The sequence below is a fragment of the Puntigrus tetrazona genome, chromosome 8 (genome assembly GCF_018831695.1).
Source record: "Puntigrus tetrazona isolate hp1 chromosome 8, ASM1883169v1, whole genome shotgun sequence".
In the NCBI taxonomy this organism is placed as follows: domain Eukaryota; kingdom Metazoa; phylum Chordata; class Actinopteri; order Cypriniformes; family Cyprinidae; genus Puntigrus; species Puntigrus tetrazona.
Genome location: NC_056706.1, coordinates 18,355,669 through 18,381,051, shown reverse-complemented (window position 1 = coordinate 18,381,051; position 25,383 = coordinate 18,355,669). Strand labels below are relative to the sequence as shown.

General features: G+C 38.1%; 1 protein-coding gene across 1 annotated transcript; it reads left to right on the top strand.

Annotated features, from left to right (window-relative positions):
• Positions 1 to 15,726: 15,726 nt before the first annotated feature.
• aplnra (apelin receptor a) lies at positions 15,727 to 17,812 on the top strand. The gene has a single exon (XM_043247754.1). It carries the CDS (start codon positions 15,901 to 15,903, stop codon positions 16,984 to 16,986), a length of 1,086 nt encoding a protein of 361 aa, XP_043103689.1. The 5' UTR covers positions 15,727 to 15,900; the 3' UTR covers positions 16,987 to 17,812.
• The last annotated feature ends 7,571 nt before the right edge of the window (positions 17,813 to 25,383 follow it).

Sequence of the window (25,383 nt, the reverse complement as noted above, 5' to 3'; positions counted from 1 at the left end):
AATTTTTGAATATGAATTTATTTTTTACAAGATCAGCTTTTCACCCCAACATTTTCCCCTTTGTAAAGTTCCAAATATTTATGACTGAACAAAAACAAAAGAAGACTCTTGGTAACCAAACCTTTTTGGTTACATTCATTAAATCGACACAAAACACTAAGAATTTTCTCAAAAAAGAAAAACAAATAAATAAATAATAAAAAAAGAAAATCAAACACCATCTTACTCATCAACTGATTCAACTTCTGTTCAAAGAGGTCTGCTTGATCCAAGAGGTAAGTGTGTGTGTGTGTGTGTGTGTGTGTGTGTGTGTGTGTGTGTGTGTGTGTGTGTGTGTGTGTGTGTGTGTGTGTGTGTGTTTGCTTCAAGTACTCATTTATGAACAATAGCTGTGTTAGTAAGACTACTATTAGTAAGAGTGAGATCACTATGGCTGATACATTTAGCTAACAACTGACAGATAAAAACAATTCACCATTGTGCTGGGTTAAATATTTCAAACTCATATTGTTTATTGTCTAATGACTAAATTGAGCCCTAAAACCACTTCTGAATTATGAGGATGAAATATCTGCGTGTGTACAGATTAATATGGTTCATGAGGACACTTCCTAAACCAAATAGCTTAAACTCAACAGTTTTTTGCTTTTGTTTTCTTTTTGAAAATCTAAAACTACTGAGAGTTTTCTATGAAGTTTAGTTGTAGGGTTAGACAAAGAGGAAAGAAAATACAGTCTCTGTAAACCACATGCACTACCATTTGTGTGTGTGTGTGTGTGTTTTGTTGTGTGGTTACTGTATGAAGGGAAAGGCATCGTGGTCAGAGATTGGGAGTGTTTTGCGAGGGCTTGACCTTGTCCAGCAGACTCCCCCTCCCTGTCTGTCTCTCTCCTGCTCTTTAGCCTTTCTTTCAGACGGGAGATGTACGATGCCTAATCAGCAACAGGCACAGGAAACACCTTCCATCTTAAGATGTAGGACAATAACATCTCAGTGAGTGTGAGAGAGGGAGAGATACCCCAATCGTCTGCACATCTGCCTCTTCTGAGTTCTAATATAAACCATCACGAAGGTCCGAGTGCAGTCAAAACACATGTGAAGGGTGCCTAGATTTTTTCAAGCAAAATCTCAGTCTTTGGTGAACTACAGCGTTCCTTTAAGGAGAACTATTCTTCTTTGACTTGTCTTCTTGAGCTGATCTGCGACTCGTTACAGATCGAAAATGTTCTTGATGATGCATTCCATCTTTTGAGATCAGAACATCTTAATAAAAAATGATAATAAAACACAAATAAGATTTAATGTATTTCTCCTAAACTGGAGTTTTTTCCGGAAGTCTCTTGCTTTCTGGTATTTTTTCTAAAGCCTCAGTAATCTCACATATCATCTAGAGTTTGAGGACGTCACACACTGTGCTCAGACCTGCAATCAAACATCAGATATTTCAGTCTGATTTTTTGTTTTTCAATAATCTGGACTATGCTATAGTATTTATAATAAAGCAAAAGAAAAAATATAGCCTTATTCACAATCGCCTTATATGTTCTTGGATTGTTTTTCTCATAAGCAGAAAAATGCTAAACAAAGTTTACGTGTCAGTGAAAGGGCAACCTCTGAGCAAGGTGAAGAGCAAGGTGAAGCAGAAGCAGAGCTTGCGAGTTTCAGCAAGTCTGTTCTTGTTGTTTGTTGAGAGCTTCTTTAGGAGACCTTCTTTCACTCACCTGTCACAGGGAATCTTTTACATCCATCAGTAAAGTCTTTTTATCACATTCTTTGTCTCTTTCCCTCTGTCTTTTGATTTTTTTGAGACCACCAGGCCTAGTCATGGACCATTAAATGCTTACTTGGATTGAGGGACGTAAAGGACGGAGTAGCACACAAATCCACTCAGAGACAAAAGTGCAATGGCCAGTGATGTTGTTTGTTACCCCTTTGTGAAGCCATGCTTGGGACGTCCAATTACTTAGTTTTTTTAAACCCCTTAAAATACACCTAACCCTAACAAAATGTTCTATGCATCTTCATTAAAACATTTAGCATGCTTATTAAGCCTTTTTTTCCTCGAACACTCTCAGAAAAAAGGTACACTTGTACAAAAGTACCTTCCTTTGTACCTTTTTTCTGAGAGTGTGTGCATTTGTTGGTTGATCCCCACAAAAGTAAATGATTGTACACACACATACAGAGTTTGTATATGTAAAAATGTGGGATGTGTACGTTTCTTTTTTAATACTTTTTACTGAGCGAAAACGTGGTTTAAACTGACAATGAATTTTTATGAATCATTACCGTTTTTGATCAAAAGATTTTGAACAAATATATGCGACCTTGGTGAGCATAAGAGGCTTTTTATCCAAAACATTAACAAATCTTACAAACCTCAAATTTTTAATAACAATGTACATCACATCTCAAAAGGTTTCAGACTTAACTTAAACACACTTTAAAAGTATGTATTTCGAAAATATAAGATGTTTTCAATCAAAACATATCACAAAAAGAGCTTTGTTTGGTTTTTAAGTGTCCCAAAAGTGCCCAAGTTTGGACACTGTACACATTATTTGGTGAAACTCCCAGCTAAGAAATAATCTGTTTATAATCAAACAAAAAGGCTTACAGAGGTCTGTGTGTGTGTTGATGGGTGTACTGCAGCTGTCAGCGTTTAGAAGATGGAGGTCAGCTGCTTGGCTGTTAGTGTGTGTGTGTGTGTGTGTGTGTGTGTGTGTTTATAGACCCCTTTCCTTTTTCCTTCCGTGTCTTCAAAAAAGCATTTCTTCTGACATTTCTTCAGTTTGTTAACTCTGCCTTCTAGCGACCCTGAGCTCTAATGCTAATACCGACTGGTCGTCCGCGAGTGTCTAAAGAAAGGATCCAGTGCAAATATTTTCCCACAGCAACCAGTGCTGCTTGTTATTTGTGTGCATTATGAGAGACACACACATGGCTTTGACATTGGCTTTGAGCCCGTGTGCCATCGTTAAAGGGCAGTTTGTCAGTGTTCACCAGCAGCGGCAGACATAAACATGAGGGTCTGTCTAAAGTGCTCCAAAAGAGTAACCTCTGTCTGTTTTAGAGCGCCAAAGAGTCCAATAATAGCCTGTTACACACCATAACGTGGCCTTTTGTAGTGCGCATGTGTTAGTGGTGACAAAACGTATTTTGTCACTTTAGACGCTCTTAAAATATATGCATGTCATTGCTTTAAATAATAATGTACTGAACCAAGTATGCTTTAACAAAACATTGGCACCAATACGAAGAGATAAATTGTGGCATTGTGATTAAAAAAGCCTGAATGAAACACTGTTGTGTGATGTTGAAGCTTTCGATTGGAAACGTTGATATTGCGATGTTGTTTAAACATGCATCAATGAGTTTCAGTAATGATTTTAAAAGAATGTAGCATTACATGTTGCTTTAATGTTTTTTTGATACTGAAACCTGACATTTTTTAGCCACATTTGAATATTAGAGATCATAAGTTGTCAGGATATTAAGTCAGTTTCTGACAGAGTACCAACTGTGTATATATAAGTACCAATTATGACAAATGAAGTGGCATTTTGTGAGATAAAGTTGCAATTAAGCTGAGATGGGATTGAGAAAAATGCAAACATATACTGATACAGTTAAAAACATTATTTTTTTAATGTGCATCCAAATACTTCTCGGCCCTATAATGTATGTGTATTTTCCCCTTTTCCACATCCCATTGGTCTGGTATGATAATAGCCATAACCTTTTAGCCTGCGACGTGTGTGTGTGTGTGTGTGTGTGTGTGTGTGTGTGTGTGTGTGTGTGTGTGTGTGTGTGTGTGCTATAATCATCTAGAAATAATGAAGGTAATATTAGAATCAGCTGTTGAGATGGAAATGCTGAAGAACCTTTATAGCCCCTTGTGAAAAAAAAAGTACACTTAATAGTATTGAATAGTATACAAGTCTTCAAAGTATATTTTAAAATATATAATATCATATAATATGGCCACATAAGTGTACTAAAAAAGATTGACTTTGTTTCTTAAAATATGTAAGTGCATTTTGTTGCATTTAATAAACTAACACTTTATTGAAGGGTCTCTTAACTAGTCTATTATTAGCATGCATGTTACTAGAATATTAGCCATTTTTTAGTAGTAAATAAGCACATAATAATGCCATATTCTACATTAACTTATTCTACATCAATAATCCTAACCAATAACTAAACTTAACAACTACCTTACCATCTATTAATAAGCAGCAAGTTAGGAACCTATTGACAGAAAAGTCATAGTTAATAGTGTTGCTATAAAAAAAACCTATATGCTTAATTTGACATTATATTTTAACAATGTTGCAAAGACAATAAAAGTATTATGAAATTAAATATAAAGATGTGCTTAAGTCTTACTCAAGTGGGTCAAAAAGCATTATAAACTTCAGAAAACTGCTATTAATATACATTTAAACTATAATACGTACAGTGCACACTTAAATAGTAAGTTAATTCTGCAATAGCACTCTTTAAAAGTACACTTAAGTATGCTTCAGTTTCACAAGGGCTGTTTGTGGCCTTAAGACAAGGAAGAGAAAGAAAGAGAGGATTGATTAGACTGGCGATTTTCTGAGAAGGAAAAGACAGAGTGGAAGGAAAGTGATTTGTGCCAGCTCTTGATTGGTTCTGGCTGCAGCGCCTGATTAAAAGACTAACATGAAGATAAGGAAGTTTAGAGTGAACATACACAAGCACGCAGGCACATAAACACAGCTACCGGCTGGCAGTGTCTGCGCGGTCAGATTGCTTGTTGTGTTTTACAGACCGCTCACAGAGCGCTCAGATGTCCAGGACACACACACACACACACACACACACACGTGCAGAGAGACGACACACTGCCAATAACTCACATGCTAGCACGCGTCCGCTAACAATAAGAGCAGAAGCCATTGTCAACAACAGGATGACGATTGTACGTCTTACGAGAGTAAAAGAGAACTACAACAATGAGGTCTTTAACAAAGCATGCTCATTAATCATAGCACAGACAAGCCATTAATAATATAGTATTTTTATACAGGACTGAGATTAGATCTCTAATTCTCGCGTACAGGGATAATTCACCATAAAACAGAAATACTCATCTCATTTATTCATAAGTAAATCTTGCATTACTTTGTTTCTTCTGTTTTCCATCCATACAATGAATGCGTTTTTTACAACATGTGTCTTTCTTTTTAGATATTCTGTTTTGTTTGGTTTTATAATAAGGTAGTATGTATTTTTTGCTTAACATGCATGTCACAAAGAAGAGGGGAAGGTAAAGCAATGAATAAAGCATTTTTGTCTTTGAAATAAAATATAAATATTTGCGTCCAACACAATTCCAGTCAAAATAGGAGATTATAAGTATACAATATCCAACATGTATCCAAATACCTGGCAAAAACTTGACACGGTTTTTCCTGTTGTAAAATACATTTGGCCAAAATCCCATTTGATTAAAGATTAGTTGCTACTGTCTACGACAAATGCTAGCCCCCTGTCTTAGGTCCCACCTGTCTCAGGCCTCAAATACATAATGTGTGCCTTTATAGATGTGAAATATATGTGATTCTCGCTTAAACAAAACGCTGTACTTATTCATACAAGAAGATATTTACCCTTCAGCTGTTGTGCAGGGTTGCCAGGTAACCGTGACAAAATCAGCCCCATTGCTACTCAAAACTAGCCCTAAAAAACTACACAAAAAAATGTGTTCTTTGCCTCACTGGAATGCAAATTTTAATGAGGGGACACCCTCAAAACAAGCCTGGGCTTGTTTTTAAAATTGTATTTCACAGGATAAATATGACGTTATAGAAGTCATTAGGTCGAGATGGGTGGAGTTATGAGGTTTACTGACAGTTTAAAGAGGATCCAACAAGATTTTAGCTCTATTTAATGTTTCATTTAGAGAAATATTTGTAAAATAGACAGACAGATGTAAAGGGAGATTAATAACATTTATTTATTAAAGGAAAAAACACCACCACCAAAAAAGGGAACATTCGAGTGTGAATGGAAAAAGGGCGTACAGTCCAACCGTAGTTAACTAACACAGCCCAGGTTAGGATCAGGAGTGTCAGAAATAGTCATACAATCATGTATATTTTAGCCATTTTTCTTTTAATTAATTAAAAAAAATATTCCCCTGACTATATCTTCTATTCTTTTTTTCTAAAGTGTGATATATAAACTCAGAATTGGTTGAATAAAAGTCAGAACTATGAGATAAAAAAGTTGAAAAGTACGCTTTTCATCCAGTGTTTGAAACGGCTTCCGTACTTTTGCTGTTTCTTTTATCTCCGTCCAGATCTTTTGGTCCATTTGGAGCGCAAGAGTTTGTCTTTAACACTCAGTGCGGTTTACAGCTACAGTAAAATCTCTGGAATAGAAACACAGCTCTCTGGTGAAACAGGGTATGTGATGTTTAAAATCCACCTGTCACTCAAACAGAGACACCTCTGCCTCTCAGCGGGACGCCACCGTGGGGGTCTGACAAAGCACATACTCACGAGGACAGAATTAGTTTTAAAAGTGGCTGCTCAATAACAGCCACATTTGGGTCACTGTAAACCATATGGCAAAAGAGGTTTTGACAGAGTGTAAAAACAATCTTGGCCCCTTAACAGAAACAGCCCTTCAGGGGCTCATGAATAGCACACACATACATATTTAGAACATTTTTGGTGGGAACGGTCCAAAGTTATGAAGCACCTCTCTCTCCGGGGAAAACTTGTCTGGCAAGCCAGAAATCTAATCTACAAATACAAGGGAACTTTCTTGTTATTCTGTTTGAGTAATGGCCGCAGTTTATTTCTGCTTAGCATTCTGATGAATGCATAATTTGTATTTTTTTGAAATGGTATATTTGAACCCATTAGGCTGAAATAATTGCTGAGGTGTCCCAACACTTTATGATTGATTCCTCATTTTCCCTAATGTGCATATTTCATTGTGAGTGAGTCATGAGGGCTTTCTTCAGAATACAGGACCATTTTGATGCTATGTGATCCTAATATGCTAATACAACATTTAATTATTATGGATTTTTTTAACTTATTTATTATTTTTTTTCAATTACCGTTAATGTAATGTGTAACACAGCTCTAAGTGAACATCCTGTAAAGTTCTACATCTTAAAGCGTGCCGTTGTCTCTCAGAAGAAAGAGCTCATTTAATCGAATCATTTTTTAAACAAATCTCCAGGCGCTTCGTGTTGACATCTACCTATTGGTCTTTTTCGTCCTGGTCTGAATGAAAATGTAACATTTATTTTCTGCCATTAGATGCCACTTTTTGTGAATTTTCCACCTTATATCGAATTGCAAAAATAAATAAATAAATGTGTGTATAATAAGTATATATACACATGATTTCTTATAAGTTTAGCAAAAAATCACTTGAATGAAATGATTAAAAATACATAATTATCTCTAAACTTTCATACGCCGTTTCCTGGGAATGACACTTTTGTGATATATTTTATGACACTGAGCATTATAACAAGCAAGAAGTCTAACTTAACAGGATGGCTAGCTCTTTTGCTGATGAAAACTGGTCTGAATTAGTTCTCAGTTTACTCTTACTGTGCTTCATCTTTCTTTTCACACAGTATGCAGGTAAAACAGTTTTGTGTGTGTGCATGCGTGTGTGTGTGTGTGTCTTAGGCAAAGCCATTGAGAAGCTGTTGTTTTCTGCAGGATTTGGGTCCAGATGTGTCCGAATTCCTCTCGGGCCCCCAGGAAAGAGGTAACCAGATAGGCGGTAAGCTTTATCCTCATGTTTTAAGTGTGCAGCAGTGTGAATGCACATTGTGTGTGTGTGATTGAGTATTAATGTGTTTCAATCTTCTCTAATCCTACTCGTTATCCATTCCTGCCTCTCATCACCTTTATCTTCTACCTCTGTTTTTTCTTCTCTCTTGTTTTTCCTTCCCATGTTTTCCCTCCCTTTTCCTCCCTCTCTCCCTCCGTCCCACCATCACCACCTCTTCCTGATCCACAGCCCAAGGGCTCCACATAAATGCCGGTTATACAAATAATGATTAAAGAAGGCACTTCCTGTTAATTCAGAGATGGGCTGCTTAGCAACATCGGACGACTGGAAAGCAGCAGCACCAGCTTGTCTTTCGGTTCTCAAGACCTTTAACACTCATTGAGACCTCATTGAACGCTGTACTTAACCATTAGGTTAAGGCTTAAGGTATAACTATCAATAAAAATCAATATAAACACAACCTCCTATACAAAAACATGACATTTCGCATGAAAATTGCAAATTAAAGGATCACTTCACCCAAAAATAAAAAAAGTTTGTAATCACTTAAGCCCATGTTGTTACAAACCCCCCAAAAAGTTCTTCACAATAAACACAATTTAAGATATTTTTGGTGAAAACCAGGGGGCTTGACTATTCAAATGACATCTTTCATACTTTTCTGGACCTTGACGGTGTTTATACAATCAATGGGACAAGCCTCCCGGGTTTCATCCAAAATATTGTGTTTCGAAGACGAATAAAGACAGGTTTGGAGCAACATGGGGGTATTAATACAAATAGTATTTCATAACAGTGCACAACAGTGAAGGCTAGTGCAGCAATTTTTTGGTAAACTGTCTTTAAACGAAATTGGAGAAAACCAAAAAAGATTAATTTCACTATTATTATACTGCTATTGTTTATACGTGTATATTAATGGAGTGTCTTAAAGCCTCAAAGCAGATAAAATAAAATATGTGTGGTGTGTGTGTGTGTGTGTGTGGTGTGGTGGGATACAAGTGGGCGTTTGTGATTTTAACCTTGTAGTGCACATACGAGTTTAGACCAAAGACAACACTATGTTCTATTAAACCCTAAAAACACCTATATTTGGGCCTACTTTATCAGACGAACCCTTCATAACATCAACTCTGAATGTTATTTATGTTGAAGGAGACCCCACACAAAAACACACACAGCATCTTCCATTATCCTGAGTCCAAACTGCTTCCTGCTTTGCTTGCTGCTTTATCCATTTTCAGGACGAAGGGCAAGGGAGACAGCTGGGGTCAGAGATCACTAAGAGCAAGCAGGGAAACACCTTGCAAACCCTCTTTGTTCCTGATTCAGATTTAGAGAGAGTTTAAGGAGGAGAAAGCCCATGTTTGTGGTGTAGTATGGTTTATAGATTATTCATTTAAAGATCTATTTGAAAAAAAAGAACAATTTTCTAGAGACGTTTACAAATACTAACAATATGCTGTTTTTATATTGTTTCTACATAAATTTGAGGATTGAATGTCAACCTGTGACTCATGTTGACAAATTGAGCAACAATGAGCTAATTTTAAAAAATATATATTTATTTTTATTTTCAGAAAAATACAAAATGATACATGATTTGTTGGAATCCAAGATGTTGGTGACTTTAATCTACAGAAGATTTTTAACTCAAACCATTGCAGTCTGTCAGTCAAATAAAGTCGAGGAGTACACAATCTTTGAGAGTAAAAAAAACTTTCCCAGACACATCCAAATTAAACCGTGTGCGCTTGTGATGATATTGACATACATTAAATACTGTGTTTAAATAATAAATTAAATAATTAAAAATTAATTAATAATTAAACAAATTAAATAATAATGTTTAAAAATCTAAATGTGTGATGTCCGATGCAGATTCTGTGCCATTGCAAAAATCGATTCTGCTTTTAAAAAATTTGATGGGATAATCAAAATGACACATTTTTATCAAATTTGACCTTATGCAGGCAAATGAACGAAAAATGCAATAAGTGGGCCAATATATGCCCTTAATGGAAAAAGATAATTGGTGTTACTGCTGTGTATTTGTACGTGTCCTATCCAGCCTCTCGCAGAGGTTTTATGTATAATGTAATTTCCAGCACCACCCTGCTATCACTGTACAATACCATATACACTAGAAGCAGGAACCAGCAATCATCAATTGCATTAGCTTCCTTCATAACAATAGACTTATTTGATCCGGTGCTCCACACAATCGTGTCTGTACTGTGTGCGGCCACTTGAGGACAAGTCTGTCAGCTTTCTGCATGTGTTCATGCACCAGCATGTGTGTCCATTCAACATGAGCTATTTATGAGCCTCATAATTTATGGATGATTCTCAGGAAATAGTGCCATTTGTGTCTTATGTGTCCCCTCTTTCCTACGGCTGATATATTTAGCAGGATATTGACCTCAGTCAGGATACATAAAATAATTTTGGTGTGTAATAATGAAAAAAAGGTTACATTTTTAAGGCGTCATTGTTTCATTTTATTTTAAGGCAAACATCATATATATGCTGGTCGCCTTTCACCTGTAGTGGTCAGTATTTTATTGCAATTCTAAATAAATTGGACTTTTCAAGCATATGCTCTTATATGGGGAAATAGTTTTTACTTATATATATATATATATATATATATATATATATATATATATATATATATATATATATATATATATATATGTATATACATACTCATACAGTAAACGACTCTTTAAAGAGCATAAGAAACATCGTAACATAAATAATCAGCCCAAGAGGGAAGTCCACATGGCATTTTCATTATGGCCTAAGCTTTAAGGCTGAGAAAGCACTAAATGAAACACTATTTTAAAAGTCCCTTGGCTATGTCCAGGTGAGTGTGTTATCAGACTTATCAGCCAGGGCAGTCTCAGGGTAAAGAGTCAAAGAGTCAGACGGCTGCCCGCAGGCGACATATTTCAAAAATGCCTTCAATAATGAGCTGGGCTGGACCGACCCAGAGCTACAGAATGGCAACTCACTTAAGAGGAGGTGGAAAAACACATTCATTGACAGAAAACGTTCCTCTACTGTGTGATTACAGGCTACACATGAAGAGAGTGAGCGGGTGAACAGGCACATATGCTTTGAGGGTTTTCAAAGACTCAGGACGGTCTACATCAAATCAGAAGCGAATGCTAACGCGCTAAGCTAAAAGGCAAACAAAGACACATGATTGCCTTTTAAATCTCAATGAATTAGCTCAAAGGCCTAAATCAACAGAAAGCTGGTGATCTAAGTGTGTGTGTGTGTGTAAAAGACAGAAGTGGGGTGTCGAGCGGCACATGGGTGTGATATCGTCTGAAGAGCTTTCTTGGTGTTTAGCATACCCGTATGAACACTTGGGACATTGCTTTTACAACAGAGAGTCCAAACAACCAATACACAACATATTATCCACTACATACAAGAAACAACCTCTTGAAACGCACTGTCCTTCCACTACATTGCCTGAAGCGCACGGCGACACACAGTAGCAGAGAATCTTACGCACCTTTGTGTGATTTGTGGGGTTTGAAGTTCCACAAATGAAGTCGTGAGATCGAATCTGACGTGTTAGGAGCCTGACAGCTGTATACTTCAAACAATCCCCCAGTTATAGCCCACACCCCTCTTGCAGCTTCACCTCTGCTGGCTTCAGCCTGAACCAGAGCGCTTCGTCTATCTCTCTCTGTGTGTGTGTGTGTGTGTGTGTGTGTGTGTGTGTGTGTGTGTGTGTGTGTGTGTGTGTGTGTGTGTGTGTGTGTTTAAATGAAGTCCCATGGAATGGAGGACCACTCTAACCTGATATTTAGCAGCGGTGCGGTCAGCTGGACAGGGCAAAAACAACACAGCTGCTATAGGTCTCACACATACACCCACTGACTCACAGGCAAAGTGACTATTTCTTGTGTGGTCTGACTCTTCGCAGCTCAACACGATGGTCATGCCTATTAGAAAACTTACATTCAGTTGCATTTTTTTGCCAGAACCGTGATGAACGCAAGTTTCCATTTAAACGTTTATTCGGCAAGGATGCACTGAAGTTTGAAAAATGAATCCTAAAAAAACACAATGGCTACACAAAATATCTAATGGCACGATGTTTACAACAATGATATTAAATATATGTTTCTTTAGCACCAAATAATCATATCTGAATGATTTCTGAGGGATCATGTAACAAGTGTCACTTTAATGCTCACAATTTTTATTATTAAAATAGGAAATGCTCGTTTTAAATTGTAATCAAATATACTACATGTAATAAAATTACTGTTTACACCAAACAAAATGCAGTTGTCACGTCTTTGGACTCTTGTGTTGTTGTTTTGATTGTCCCATGTGCTCTGTATGCCCTACTTTTCGGTTCAGTTAATTGTATCATTGTCGTCAGGTGTGTCTCGTTAATTTAGTATTGACTTTGTGTATTTAAGTCCAGTTTGTCCGCTCGTCGTCGTTTATATGTGTGGTTATTTTCTGTCTGCTCGCAACTATATTGTTTATTAAGTGAAATTTCTTTCAAAAACATGTTAATGACCTCAAACCTTTGCGTTTATTGCAACTTTTTCAAAAACAAGTCAGAATTGTGAGAGTAAATAAAATAATTAAATACAGACAGAACTGCCAGAATAAAAAAAAAAACATTTTTATCCTGTGGCAAAAACAGGCTTCTACAGTACATATTTTTTTTAAACCCATGGGTTTAAAAGACATCCAGAACCACATTTAATACCACAATACTCTAAATTCAGGATTATCTTTTCATTACATTTGGAGCGTTTACTTCATGACACTTTATATGCTTCACTTTTATATCAAATTCAACTTCTTTGACCTCCGACCCCTCATTCTCCCTCTCTCCTGTTTGGCTTCACAAGTCATGGACGAGTACAGTGTTATCAATGTGATCAAATGTCCATGAGTAAATCACGCTCAAACAAAGCTTTCGCTAAAAAAAAGCTTGATTTGTCACAACAAAGGGCTTTTTGGTGAAGATCTCAAATTCATCTGTCTAATCTCCCAATTAGAGGTGTGTGCTGAGTGTTTGAAAGTCGTCTGGCTAATCTGACCATCTGCTTCTTATCAGCGTTTCTTTTATTTTTTAAATGTGTGGATTTATTTATTTATCTAAAGGATCTATTAGAGCAGCAGGCAGCCACATCTCTCCACAGTCAATCAGATAGCAGCCTAACAACCCCTCTCTCTCTCTATGTGTGTGTGTGTGTGTGTGTGTGTCGTCTATTTATAAATCCACTAGAGGGCGCAGATCATTTGAGGGCCTTCCAGCTTGATTTAAGCAGGAAACTGTCTGTTGTTTTTGCCAGGGTGTCTGCTGTGGGTGTGTGTGTGTGGAGTGTTTTAGTTTCTCCCGATATGAAGCACTGAGGTTCAACAAAAACAACACGCAGAGGAAGGGGTGAGGGGCAGGCTTGGCCAGGGCAAAGGATTATGGGGGCATGAAGATCAACCTAGTTACCTCACGTGCTCACCAGGAGCTCCTCGTTGACTTTATGCCAGCTCCAAATCCGTGCGATAATTTACGACTGCAATTAATATTTCAACAAATATGAATGCCATGAGTAATCATGCCAAATACGAACCATGGCTTTTCTTATTATAGCTTGACTTTACTATTACAGTGAGGCAGCGTGTGCATCATTTAACAGGTGCTTTCAAGGGTATTCAAGCTTTATTTATTTTACTTTTACTTTATTATTATTTATTTAAACCTTTATCTGAAGAGTGTATATCTAAAAAAAATCACCATTTATGTCAGTCTGATGAACATGCACCCAGGTTACTTTCTTTTCAATAACCCAGACCGCCTGGAAGTTTTTGCTTCTAAAGCTGAAGATGTTTACGAGCTGAAACAAATAAAGATCATACCACAGATGCGGCGTTCTAGAAAGCTCCGATTGCCAAAAGATTTTATTCTCATGAACATGCGCGGACAGTCTCCTCGGAATAAAAGGTGAACGTCCATTTATTCAAATGCATGCTTTGCCATAAGCGGCACTGTTCGCGCATTGCATATCTAATCTGATGCATCGAGCCTTCTGTTGTCTTTTACATTAGTCTTCACTGTCCTATCACACTATCATAAGATGTAATTCACATTATTCACGCCCGAGTAGAAGATACCGGCTTATTAAGTGAGGATCTGCAGATGATTTCATCAGCGTTGTGGAGAGAGTTTGATAAATGGATTTACACACCGATCCCCCTAAATGTGATCGCAATCGCACGTTAATTTAAGGAGTTCGGTGCGTGAACCGAGACGTGCGCGTGATGAAGACCAGAAAGACATCGTCTGCAGAGCATCTCAGGTGCGCGAGGAAAGACAAGCGAGGTGTAGTCGGGTTTCCCTGTTTGTTTTGAATGTGAATCGTCTCCATTCAGCCTGAGCTATTTCGCTTTAACTGCCTTTTTTCAGCCGCTGCGAATTGGGTGTAACGCGTGAACAGCGCGTCCTTAAGAAACTCGTTAACGTCAAATGCGTCGTTTCCTTTTGTTTTTTGTTTATTTTGCGAGTTTGTGTCCGCTATTATCATGCAAATAAACGCCAGAAAGTGAGAATTAAATTCACACATATCCAAATCCTTTACCGACATGTGATCTAATCACTGAAGGCTCTCTGAACGCTTTAAAGCGAGCCGAACACTGCATTTTTTAGTCGCTGCATTAATTGGATTTTACGATTCATCCGACGAGGGTGACACTTTTTTAAAAAAATGCATAAATCGGCAATTTTCTCAGTGGTTCGACATGTTAAAATTAAACGATTCATTCAAAATAAATAGTTTACTCAAGTGGCTTTTTTGTTTTATTGTTTGAAACTATTCATTTGTTCATCAATTGCATATGAAGCATAGCCTAATATAACGAAACGGGTCTGTTTATGTTTCTCGTGCGTGTAAATCTCTATTAAAGGGGCTGCAGCGAGGGAAGCGGGGTGTTTGAAGTGACTGAATGTCACCCTCATGTAATGTTTGAGTGAGAGGAAATCACAGCGCAATGCCTCTTTTACATTATCGTTTGGTCCCAGGCTCTGGTTTCACCGGGAACCTGTCTGAAACCTGTTTACGCTTGCACGTTTAGTTAAGCCGAGCTCAATTTGTGCCATACAGCTGCGCCGTCTAATTTAAGCAATGCTCATTAAAAAAAGATACACGCATAAAAAATAATTTATAGAAAAACAGTAGGCTATTGCAGATAGGCCTGCGAGAATAGCCTAAACACGTTACAAAAACTTGTACGGATGCTTTGCCTGTAACGTCTTATTGTAGCGATTTATTTCCATTTAATTAAACTCATCACTGGTTTTTTCAAAGTCTTTTCATTTTTTTTCTCATTAGTAATTAAATTCAAATGTTCGAAAAAGTGCGACGAAGTTTTACACAAACTCTCAGGAAGCAATTAAAGCTAAGCTTATCGTTTCAGAACAGAAAACGCCAGGCCGGCCTACTTAAAAACGAATTAGCCTATTAATTGTCAAATGATTTATTTGCCCGGGATGTTTAAGCACGCTTGACACGGGGGAACAAGTGTTTGCTGTGTTAAAGTTAACATCCACTTCAATTCTGCGTCTCTGCGTTGTTTCTCCCCGTGTTTTATTCAGAAAAGTCCCGTAAATGAGACGTGACGCGAAAACATTTTTTTGTCGGACAATTAAAGTTAAATCTAACTTGAAAGACGAGCGGGGCCATTGCTTTTTCATTAAGAAGAAAAACAAGAGTTAAGCTCACTTTGTTGACACACTCGCTCCTGCCGACTGCGTGGCCCGGGGGGGTTGCTGTGCCGTGGTGGGTGGGAGTGTGTGTGTGTGTGTGTGTGTGTATGGGGGCTGGAGATAAGGGGTCCGATATATGGGTCCAAAGGGAGGGGTGAGAAGTCTGGAGTTTAAAAAGACAGGGCGCTTCTCTCCCTCACACAGACGCGCTTCAGCTTCCAGCGAGGGGAAACTTACCTTAGACTCCTGTTTCGGACAGAAAAAGCCACTCAGCTCTATCAAACCGAGACCAGAAATTCGGATAAAACCGCACGAGGAAACTGACGGACTCGTAACCAAAGCGCCCTCGCCAAATGGAGCCATTAACGCCGGAATACGCCGACTCCTATGAGTACTACGACGATAACGAGACTGCGTGCGACTACTCCGAGTGGGAGCCGTCTTATTCCCTCATCCCCGTGCTGTACATGCTCATCTTCATCCTCGGTCTCTCCGGGAACGGCGTGGTCATCTTCACCGTCTGGCGCGCCAAGTCCAAGCGGCGCGCGGCGGACGTCTACATCGGTAACCTGGCGCTCGCGGACCTGACGTTCGTCATCACGCTGCCGCTGTGGGCTGTGTACACCGCGCTGGGTTACCACTGGCCCTTCGGCGTGGCCCTCTGCAAGATCAGCAGTTACGTGGTGCTTGTCAACATGTACGCCAGCGTCTTCTGCCTGACCTGCCTGAGTTTTGACCGCTACCTCGCCATCGTCCACTCTCTGTCCAGCGGGCGGCTCCGGTCCCGGGCCACCATGCTGGCGTCGCTGGGCGCCATCTGGTTCCTCTCGTGCCTGCTGGCCGTGCCGACTCTCCTGTTTCGCACCACGGTGGACGACGCCGGGAACAACCGCACCACCTGCGCGATGGACTTCAGCCTGGTCACTCTCAACCAGCATCACGAATCCCTTTGGATTGCGGGTCTGAGCCTTTCGTCCTCCGCTCTTGGCTTTCTCCTGCCCTTCTTGGCCATGACCGTCTGCTACTGCTTCATCGGCTGCACAGTCACCCGGCATTTCAGCCACCTGCGCAAAGAAGACCAGAAGAAGCGTCGACTCCTGAAGATCATCACTACCTTGGTGGTGGTGTTTGCCTTCTGCTGGACGCCTTTCCATGTGCTGAAGAGCATGGATGCGTTGTCGTATCTAGACCTGGCGCCCACCTCATGCGGCTTCCTAAACTTTCTGCTTCTGGCTCATCCGTACGCCACGTGCCTGGCGTATGTCAACAGCTGCCTTAACCCGTTCCTCTACGCCTTCTTCGACCTGCGCTTCCGCTCGCAGTGCCTGTGTCTGCTGAACCTGAAGAAGGCCATGCATGGGCACATGAGCTCCATGTCTTCAACCCTCAGCGCCCAGACTCAGAAGTCAGAGGTGCAGTCGCTGGCCACCAAAGTGTGAGGAGACGGAAGGAGAAGAACGGAAAACATGAAGTTGAAGAAGAAGAAAAAACATTGGGTTGAGGTGGGAGTCTATTGACGGCTGGTCCGTTCTGATGTGGCGACCCAATGGACTTTGGAGAACATATTGCTCTGTGTTTTGTAAATAACACTCATAGTTCGGTGTACTCTACTGTATTCATGGATGAACTGCTGGAACGATGTGACTCTGTGTGTATGCAGTGTGTGAGTTTATGTTCGCCCACATCTACTTGTTGACTTTGACACGCTCAAAACACGCACACACAGAACTATTCAAGCAAACAGGAGGCCGGCTGTCCGGAGAAACGGTTAAACCGATCACAACGATGCTGCACTGAGGACGAACTTGCTTGTGCTGCTGTAAGAGTGTGTGACTGTGCGTTGAAGCCTATATACACTGGTGCAGAGATTGTACAAATTGTACAGTATTTTCATACTATTTTTTTTTTCTGCTAATTTGCAATGTTCGGAAACGTGTTCGGTATTCGTAGCACTTGTTAAGAGGAGATATAAAAGTATAATTTTTGTTAAACTCCACGATGTGAATGTGTGTGTGTGTGTGTGAGATAGTGTGTTCCAGTGCAAAGGTGATGCTGCTTGATTAGATAGTTTAAAGCGCAGACACAGAGTCGGGGTTTAGGGGGGTGGGCAGACAGACAGATGGCTGGTGACAAATGTCTCTGGGAAAAAAACGAAGAAGGGCATACATTTGGGGGTGTAAATGAATTTATATTCATGAAATTATGTTATATTTTTTGAAATTTCTGTAACTAACTACTGCTATTAAATATGTTCCTTAAATACAATACTGTCTTAGCGTCATTGCACGTGTTTATGCATGGCTATATGCATTGCTGTGTTTAAAGCGAGATACATTAATAGCCCATCCATCCATTTTCCAAACCACTTGTGAAAAAGTGCAGTGTTCTTCAAGTCTTTAATATTTTTTAACTGTTACTTGCAAATAATGTGATAATAATGATATAAAAAGCCACTTAAGTGTACTTAAAGTGCACTTTTATGACTTTCTCAACACACTTAAGTACAATTTGCACAAAGTGCACTTTGTAAAAATTTCTTTAAATTTACTTTAAAATACATTTTAAATCATTATTATTTTGTTGTGCTTTAAAGTACACTATGTTGACTAACTAAAGCACAGTTCTCGATTATGATGTGACTTTATGGTGCAATTCAATATTATATTGAAAACGAGTATTAATATATAACAATTGCATCTTTTTTTATGCTATACATCATTTCAAAAGAGGATGTAAGCTTCCAGTGGATTGATAGTACTGTGTGACTATTAATGCTTATTTGACTGTGTTTTCCATGCTTCATAAAACTACCTCTGGAACATTAAAAAGACATTATTATATCTATAAATCCTGGATTTAGTACTTTAATGCAATTTTTAATGATGCATTTATTTAATGAACAGTGTGAGTCAACCCTCAAATATCTTGAAATAAAATAAGACAAACTACCTTAAAGGGTGGGGCTGATCCATCCATTAAAGACCCGTCTTACAGGACTGGAAAAACACACACACACACACACACACACACACATACATAGACATAACATGTGGTCTAATTAATAGTGACACTGTGAGGCCCCTATGACTCCAAAAGAATGAAACAAGATTGACACAAATCTGATTGAAACTATGTGTAGCCAATTTGGGACAAGAGAAAAATAATTTTTGAAAAGATGACCGTTAAAGAAAGTAGAAAGGGACGCTGTGCGCGCACACACACACACACTCACTCACACACACACACACACACACACACACACACACACACACACACACACATGTATGCGGACATCAACCAGTAACAACAGTACTGACATGACCAATAGGATCCAGACACTTTCAAATCAAAGAGAACAAAGAAACACGTAAACAGAGAATGAAGAACTTGAGCCCTCACTAAAGCCCCTCGTGATATACAGAGTTCCCGTGATAAATATCGGCAGATTGTTTTTGGCAGACTGTCTGATATACGCACTGTCTGGAACAGAGATATGATGAGGTAATCTCATTAACTGGATAAACCGGACCAATGATGTAATCTCCAAAAAAACATAACAAACTGTAGAAGCCCAATGTGCTCTTTTTCCACAAATATACAAAAGCACGTTTCTGTGACAGTTTACAGTAACTTTAATAGTGTAAAAAAAAAAGAAGATTGACCAAAGTACATTTACATTTAATCCATGCTTTTATTTACAGCAGTTAAAAAATAATTACAAATAATTATCTTAAGAACAAACAATATTCGATGTACAAGTACAAGTTTTATGCAAACGGCACAAGCTTTAGCAAAACTGAAATATATTATATATATATATTATATACAATTCTGTAGCAGTAATATATATAATAACTTGAAAAATAATATTTTCTTAATGTTTTAAGAACATTTTTCTTAATTTAAGTAAACGATTATGTGTTACAGGTTCTCCGTTTCAATCAGTTGTAAAGGGAATCTCATGTTTCAGGGTCTTTGTGCCAAACATAACAAACCGAGCTTTCCAAAAGGTGTTTCAAATGAAAAGCAACGTGCTCATTTCATCCTGCCAATCACAACACACTTGTCTTCCGGCACCCCTTCACCACCCCGACTGCACCTTTACTTCATTAATTAGGTCCACGGGGGGAAAGAAGGCTCATGCTTCTGCCCACAGAGACAAACCAGAAGATTATATGTATTTGTTCCCATAGAATAAGCGATATGAATGTCGAGCATTTGGATGATTTTGCAGTGTTTTTTGGTCAAATGCAGAGATGTAATCACGCTCAAATAGCTTCTCAGTGAAAACAGCAGCAGGTGCTGAGCTATACTACAGTTGTTGGAGTGTATAGCCAGGGCTGTTATAAACCATTAACCTTGTCGAAAAGCAGATTATGATATACATGCATGCATGTGTCCCAGCTGCTAACCTTCACAATAAAGCGCAGAAGTGCATACCCTCTGTCATCACTGCTCACCCTCACTAACATCCCCCAGCCCTCGACAGGTGTGTTTCCTCACTTTTGCAGTCACTTGTGCATCCTGTGTCGTGCCTTTAAACTCACGCTCAACAACTGTCCAAATGCATCGCCATACACAGACCTCAAGAGGCACGGTGCACTTTATCTGACCGTATTCTCAACCCTATTCTCATTCCTGAAAAAAAGTTAAATTAATGGAGCGTTGCAATCCAGTGCCATGACACCGTCAATATGTTTCATATAAAAGGTTTCTTCCACGTTGTCCCTTACCAAAGACTAGCTTATTAAGTATTGTTTTTATTACGTTTATTACGTTTTTTAAGTGTACTACTTCAATACTCACGGGCCCATTTTCTAGTATTAAAAGCTTACTAAACATTAGTAAACTTTGAGTGCAAAACAATAGTAAACTTTGAGTGCACAGTAGTTTACATCAATGTTTACTGTATAATAAAAATAATGTATACTAAAAATAAACTTATTGGTAACTCACTGATACTTTACTAAATAAACACGTTGTATACTACTAGTTTAGTAATTTCATACTGCAAATATACTTCTAAAGTTTTTGACTTTACATTATACTTTAATTAGGCTATATTATGTCCCTGTTTAGGTATTAATTTGTATAGAATTTGTTATATGAAGCATTTTATTTTAGCTTCGTGAATGCTTTTTTAAAAAACTTCAGTGTGGGTAAGTATTTTTTTTAATAATATATATAAATACAATAGTTTGAACAAAAGGTTTGAAAAAAAAATGTTTTCTTGATGATTTCTCTATGGTTTCTTCTTCACTTTTTAAATCGGTGCAAGTTACGTGTACTAGCGCCTTCTAGAGTACAACAGTGAAAACTTTCCAGGAGCACAAGTATGGCTGAAATAAGTGTACTCAAGTACACTTAAACACTTAAGTATAAGTCAAGTACACTTAAAATGTATTTTAAGCATATTTCTGAGAAATTAAAACGTCACTTAAACGTCTTTTCTGTAAAGTGTGTCAAACTATGGAAATGATTTTAGCTTGATTAGTAAACTGTCATATTGAGTTCTCTTCCAGTTTTAAGGACAGATAGACACCAACGGCTCTCGTCACACACACACACACACACACACACACAGACAGAGACACAGACACAGAACACAGACAGACGCAACGAGTGTAAAGTTAATAATGAAATCTGTCTGGCCTAACTGAACACCAGCCCACAGACAATGGAGCCTCTCATCTATCAAAACACAGAGGCCATCTTTGACCAGATCTCTGCTGAAGGACACACAGTCACGCAGGAGAACATCCTCATGAGAGAAAAAAACAAGAACGTCAGGAGAGCCGTGGCGTCTGACGGAGCGCAGAGCTCGCTGGGAATGTGCTCACATTAGCTCCTGAATCTGCCTGGCGTGTGAGAATTACACAACTGTCTATAAGACAGACGAGAGTGATGTCTACACTGGGAATTCCTATGTTTTCTATAGCGCTTTCCCCACATAAATCACATTTGACGTTTGGCATCAGATCAAGTCTCAAAACTAAGCCAGATGGGTTTCACTTCAGTCTTTTTGATACTGGAGGCGAATTATTTGTGTTTAGTCAAAATAATAATAATTCCGGCCTCCCTGTTTGGACTTCTTCTTCTCATCTATGGATAAAGTTAACATTTCTTTCCGTTTTGAATCCAGCTTGCCCGCAATCTTTTGTTGCATTATTCATGATTTCATAATCTGTTTACCTTGAAACTCTCGCAAAACTAAGACCCGCTTTTCTCTCATCTCCTCTTTGCTCACCCCTGCGGTTTGGGCTCTTTTGAAGTTTAATGTGATTTCGCCTCCTCCTCTGTTTAGGCAGTAAAAGAAAGTATAAGGATAGCCTAAGGATAAACATTTCACTAAAGAGAAGTTATTCACAAATGATGTATACGTCTAGGATTAGTGGTGTTACAGTGTACCCATCGTCTACTGAAGCCAGTTTCCAAAAGATGAAATTTTTCAACATTTTTTTATTTATTGTGAATAATTAACATCAAAGACGACAGATAGATAGATAGATAGATAGATAGATAGATAGATTTCTTGGTGAAATTGAACAATTTCTATTAAAAAAAACCTTTTTCATTTGAAAAAAGTCTCGCGTGTGAGTCTGCATCATTGTGTGAGAAGTTATGTTTATCAAACCCGTTTTTAACAGATGACATTCAAGTACTCTTTACACAGGTGCCTGTGATCTTTCTTTCTTTCATTCATGAATTCATATTTGTCTCCAGCTGCAGATGCCGTTTACTAAGCTTGTATGGCAAGTCTGAGGGGTCAAACCGGCTTCATGACGTTCTCAGGGTGAGACTGCTTTTCCTTTCTGCAAGATGGTATTTTGAGAGCCCACCGCAGCTATTCAGACAAATCTGGCAGTAGAAGAAATGATGACGAGGACGAGCGATATCCATAATAATGGAGGAGACGAGCAATACGCACCGATCCAGTTACACAAGGTCAAAACCGAAGCTGACTGTGTATATTCTGACCGCACCCAGAGAGGACCAAACCTGTCCATGTGTGAATTCACATCAGACAAAGACCGAAGTGGCCCCTCCATTCAAGGGCTGACAAAAGCTAACTAAACGCGTTTACATTGACTTTCGTTCAAGTTCAGCGTAGTTTTCCAGACAACGTGCAAGGGTCTCATCGTATGCGCCTATGCGTCTGCGTGTTTGGACAATAAAAGATAATATATAGCCCCCGTATAACCGTATGGTACGGCACAATCTCCATTCGCTCATCCTTATATCAGTTCTGCACGGAAGAAGAAAAAACATATGGTTTGAAGTAACGTTAACTGAGATGTGATTTTTGTAATACTGTAATATTTTTATGCAAGAACTTTAAAAAGCACTTGGCCGCATTGCAAATGAAACAATATGGCATGATAAATAAGAACATATAGAGGAAAGAGAAGGGGAAAAATACAACTTTCAGAAAGCCTGTTCAATCACAGATATTCAAGAGATGTTTTTATTTAAGTAATAGGAAATTTAACAGTTCATTTGGAAATATATATTTGGTAACCTTAAACATAACTACAATATGCAAATCCTCCTCCAAAAAAAAAAAAAAAAAAATCTAAATAATAAAAAAGGATATTACACTGAAAAAAAGTAATTTAATATGAAAAAAAAGGTACAGTAAGTGGTTGCATTCAATTTATTTTAGCCACATTTAATAAATTTAGTTTAGCAACTTTTAACATACATATTATTTATTTAAATGTAGCTAAAATAAACCATTTGTAACCACTTACTTAAAGAAAATTGTATCACATTTTCCAGCGTATGGAGGCTAAAGTTATGCATCATCCTCCAATAAAGTTAAACCTATTTTCTGAAGCACTGATAAGTTAAGAGACTTTTTAAAGGGTATCTAAGAAGATTGATGCCTCGTGACTTGTATTATGTACATTCTCCAATGTTGCAGATCATTTTAAAGATTAAAAGAACGGTATAAACTAAATTACATTTCTAAAAGGAAATTCAATAAGCATATTCAAATGCTTGTTTTTTTTTCATTTTTTTCGTAACTCAACTGCTAAAATAGTATTTATGTTAAACCAAACGTAAATGTCTTCATTTGTAAATGACTACATTATTAAATAAATATATATCTGATCGATTTGGGATTCGCTACTTTTTTGTTTGTTTTCATATGCGTGCATGCATTTACGTTGCTATACACAAAAACCTTATCAGCCTCCAAGAAGATGTGTTTGTCCAGTGTGTGTGCAGACGCGTCTTCCTCTCACATTGTGCTTCTTAATGGACTAAACATGCTGTTTCCCCAGGATACTACAAATGGGTCAGGATTCGACCGCCCGAGGTTAACGTGCAAGAAATGCACACGCAGCACAATCACAATTCCGCCGCCGACCCACGACGAGGAGCGAACAAATCTGCGCAAACTATTAACAGCCATCACCGAACAATATTACTTGAGATGAACCCCAGCGAGTCTGTCTCTCACTGGAGGGTCTGATGGTGATTTTGGCGGGAGGATGTGGTGTGACCAGCTGGACTGGCAGTGAGAGCAGAATCGTTTAGCTCTCTAACGGGCAGCCAGAGATGGGCGGCCCGCACAATGCCATCCTCTCACGGGCACCTAAACGGCCTCTTTGTAGCTCCAGGAGGAAGGATGAGTCGTCTCTGCATCCAGATCCGGCCTAGCGCGCTCCAGCACACACTCACGCACATACAGGTGTTCGGACAGACTAAATTTGTGCTGCTGCATTCCTCTCATCTCGTCTCGCTTGCTAACGAAAACTGGGTCGGGGACCTTCATTAACAAAATGAACACGGCACAAGGTAAACGAAAGGTGGGTTTTAACACAGCTGCATCTGCATTTTCTGGCCAGAACCTCAAGAAGAGCATAGAGTAGATTTCTATCAAGCGTCTAAGTCTAATGCAAATTAAACAGAAGTCACAGATTTTAATACAAGTGAAATATCATATACTAAAAATTCTAATATTGCTCTATCGCGGCCCAGATATTAATAAAATATAACAGCAGATAAGATTAAATGTTTTGGGGACAAATTTGCACCAAAAGGTGAGCTAAATCTGAAAATGTGTAGATATGTTTGTTGTAATAAAAAAAAAAAAAAAAAAATAAAAAAATTAATTAATTAATTAATTAAAAATTAAATTAAATTTAAATTAAATTAAATAAAAATAAAAAATAAAATATAAAATAAAATAAAATATAAATATAAAATAAAATAAAATAAAATATAAAATACAACAGACCACCAAAGATGATCAAGGTGTGAGGGACCCCGTACTAAAATTTAAAAACATATATATAGTAAATTTATAGTGTAAAAATATCATTATTATTTGGAAAAGATTTAAATTATATTATTATTATTATTATTATTATTATTATTATTATTATTATTATTATTATTATTTGCTTACTCTAGTACCATGCTTTTAGATTCATTATTTATTTATTTAAATTAATGCTTTTATTTCTGTGTATTTTATTTAAACGATCCCTTGATTTGGAATGTTAGGTAGTTTAATCTTACCTTATTTATATGATCTATTTTGAATAATTTTTTTTATAGTTTTTCTCCAAGCTTCTCCCAGACCCCCGAGCACTCGCTTCCATGTCCACGGACCCCAGCCCGAAAACCCCAGGCCTATAAAATGTCTCCCATTTAAATAAATGTCTTTTTTATGCTTTCTAGGTCTGTTTAAATTCGGTCGACACACAAAACAGCGTCCAAACTGACTGGAGCTCTTTTGGGGTCTTTTAACCTCCACTTCTCACCTCTCTTTCTTCATCTGTCACCTAGCAGACATCTCTTTCCCTTCACACACACACAAATAG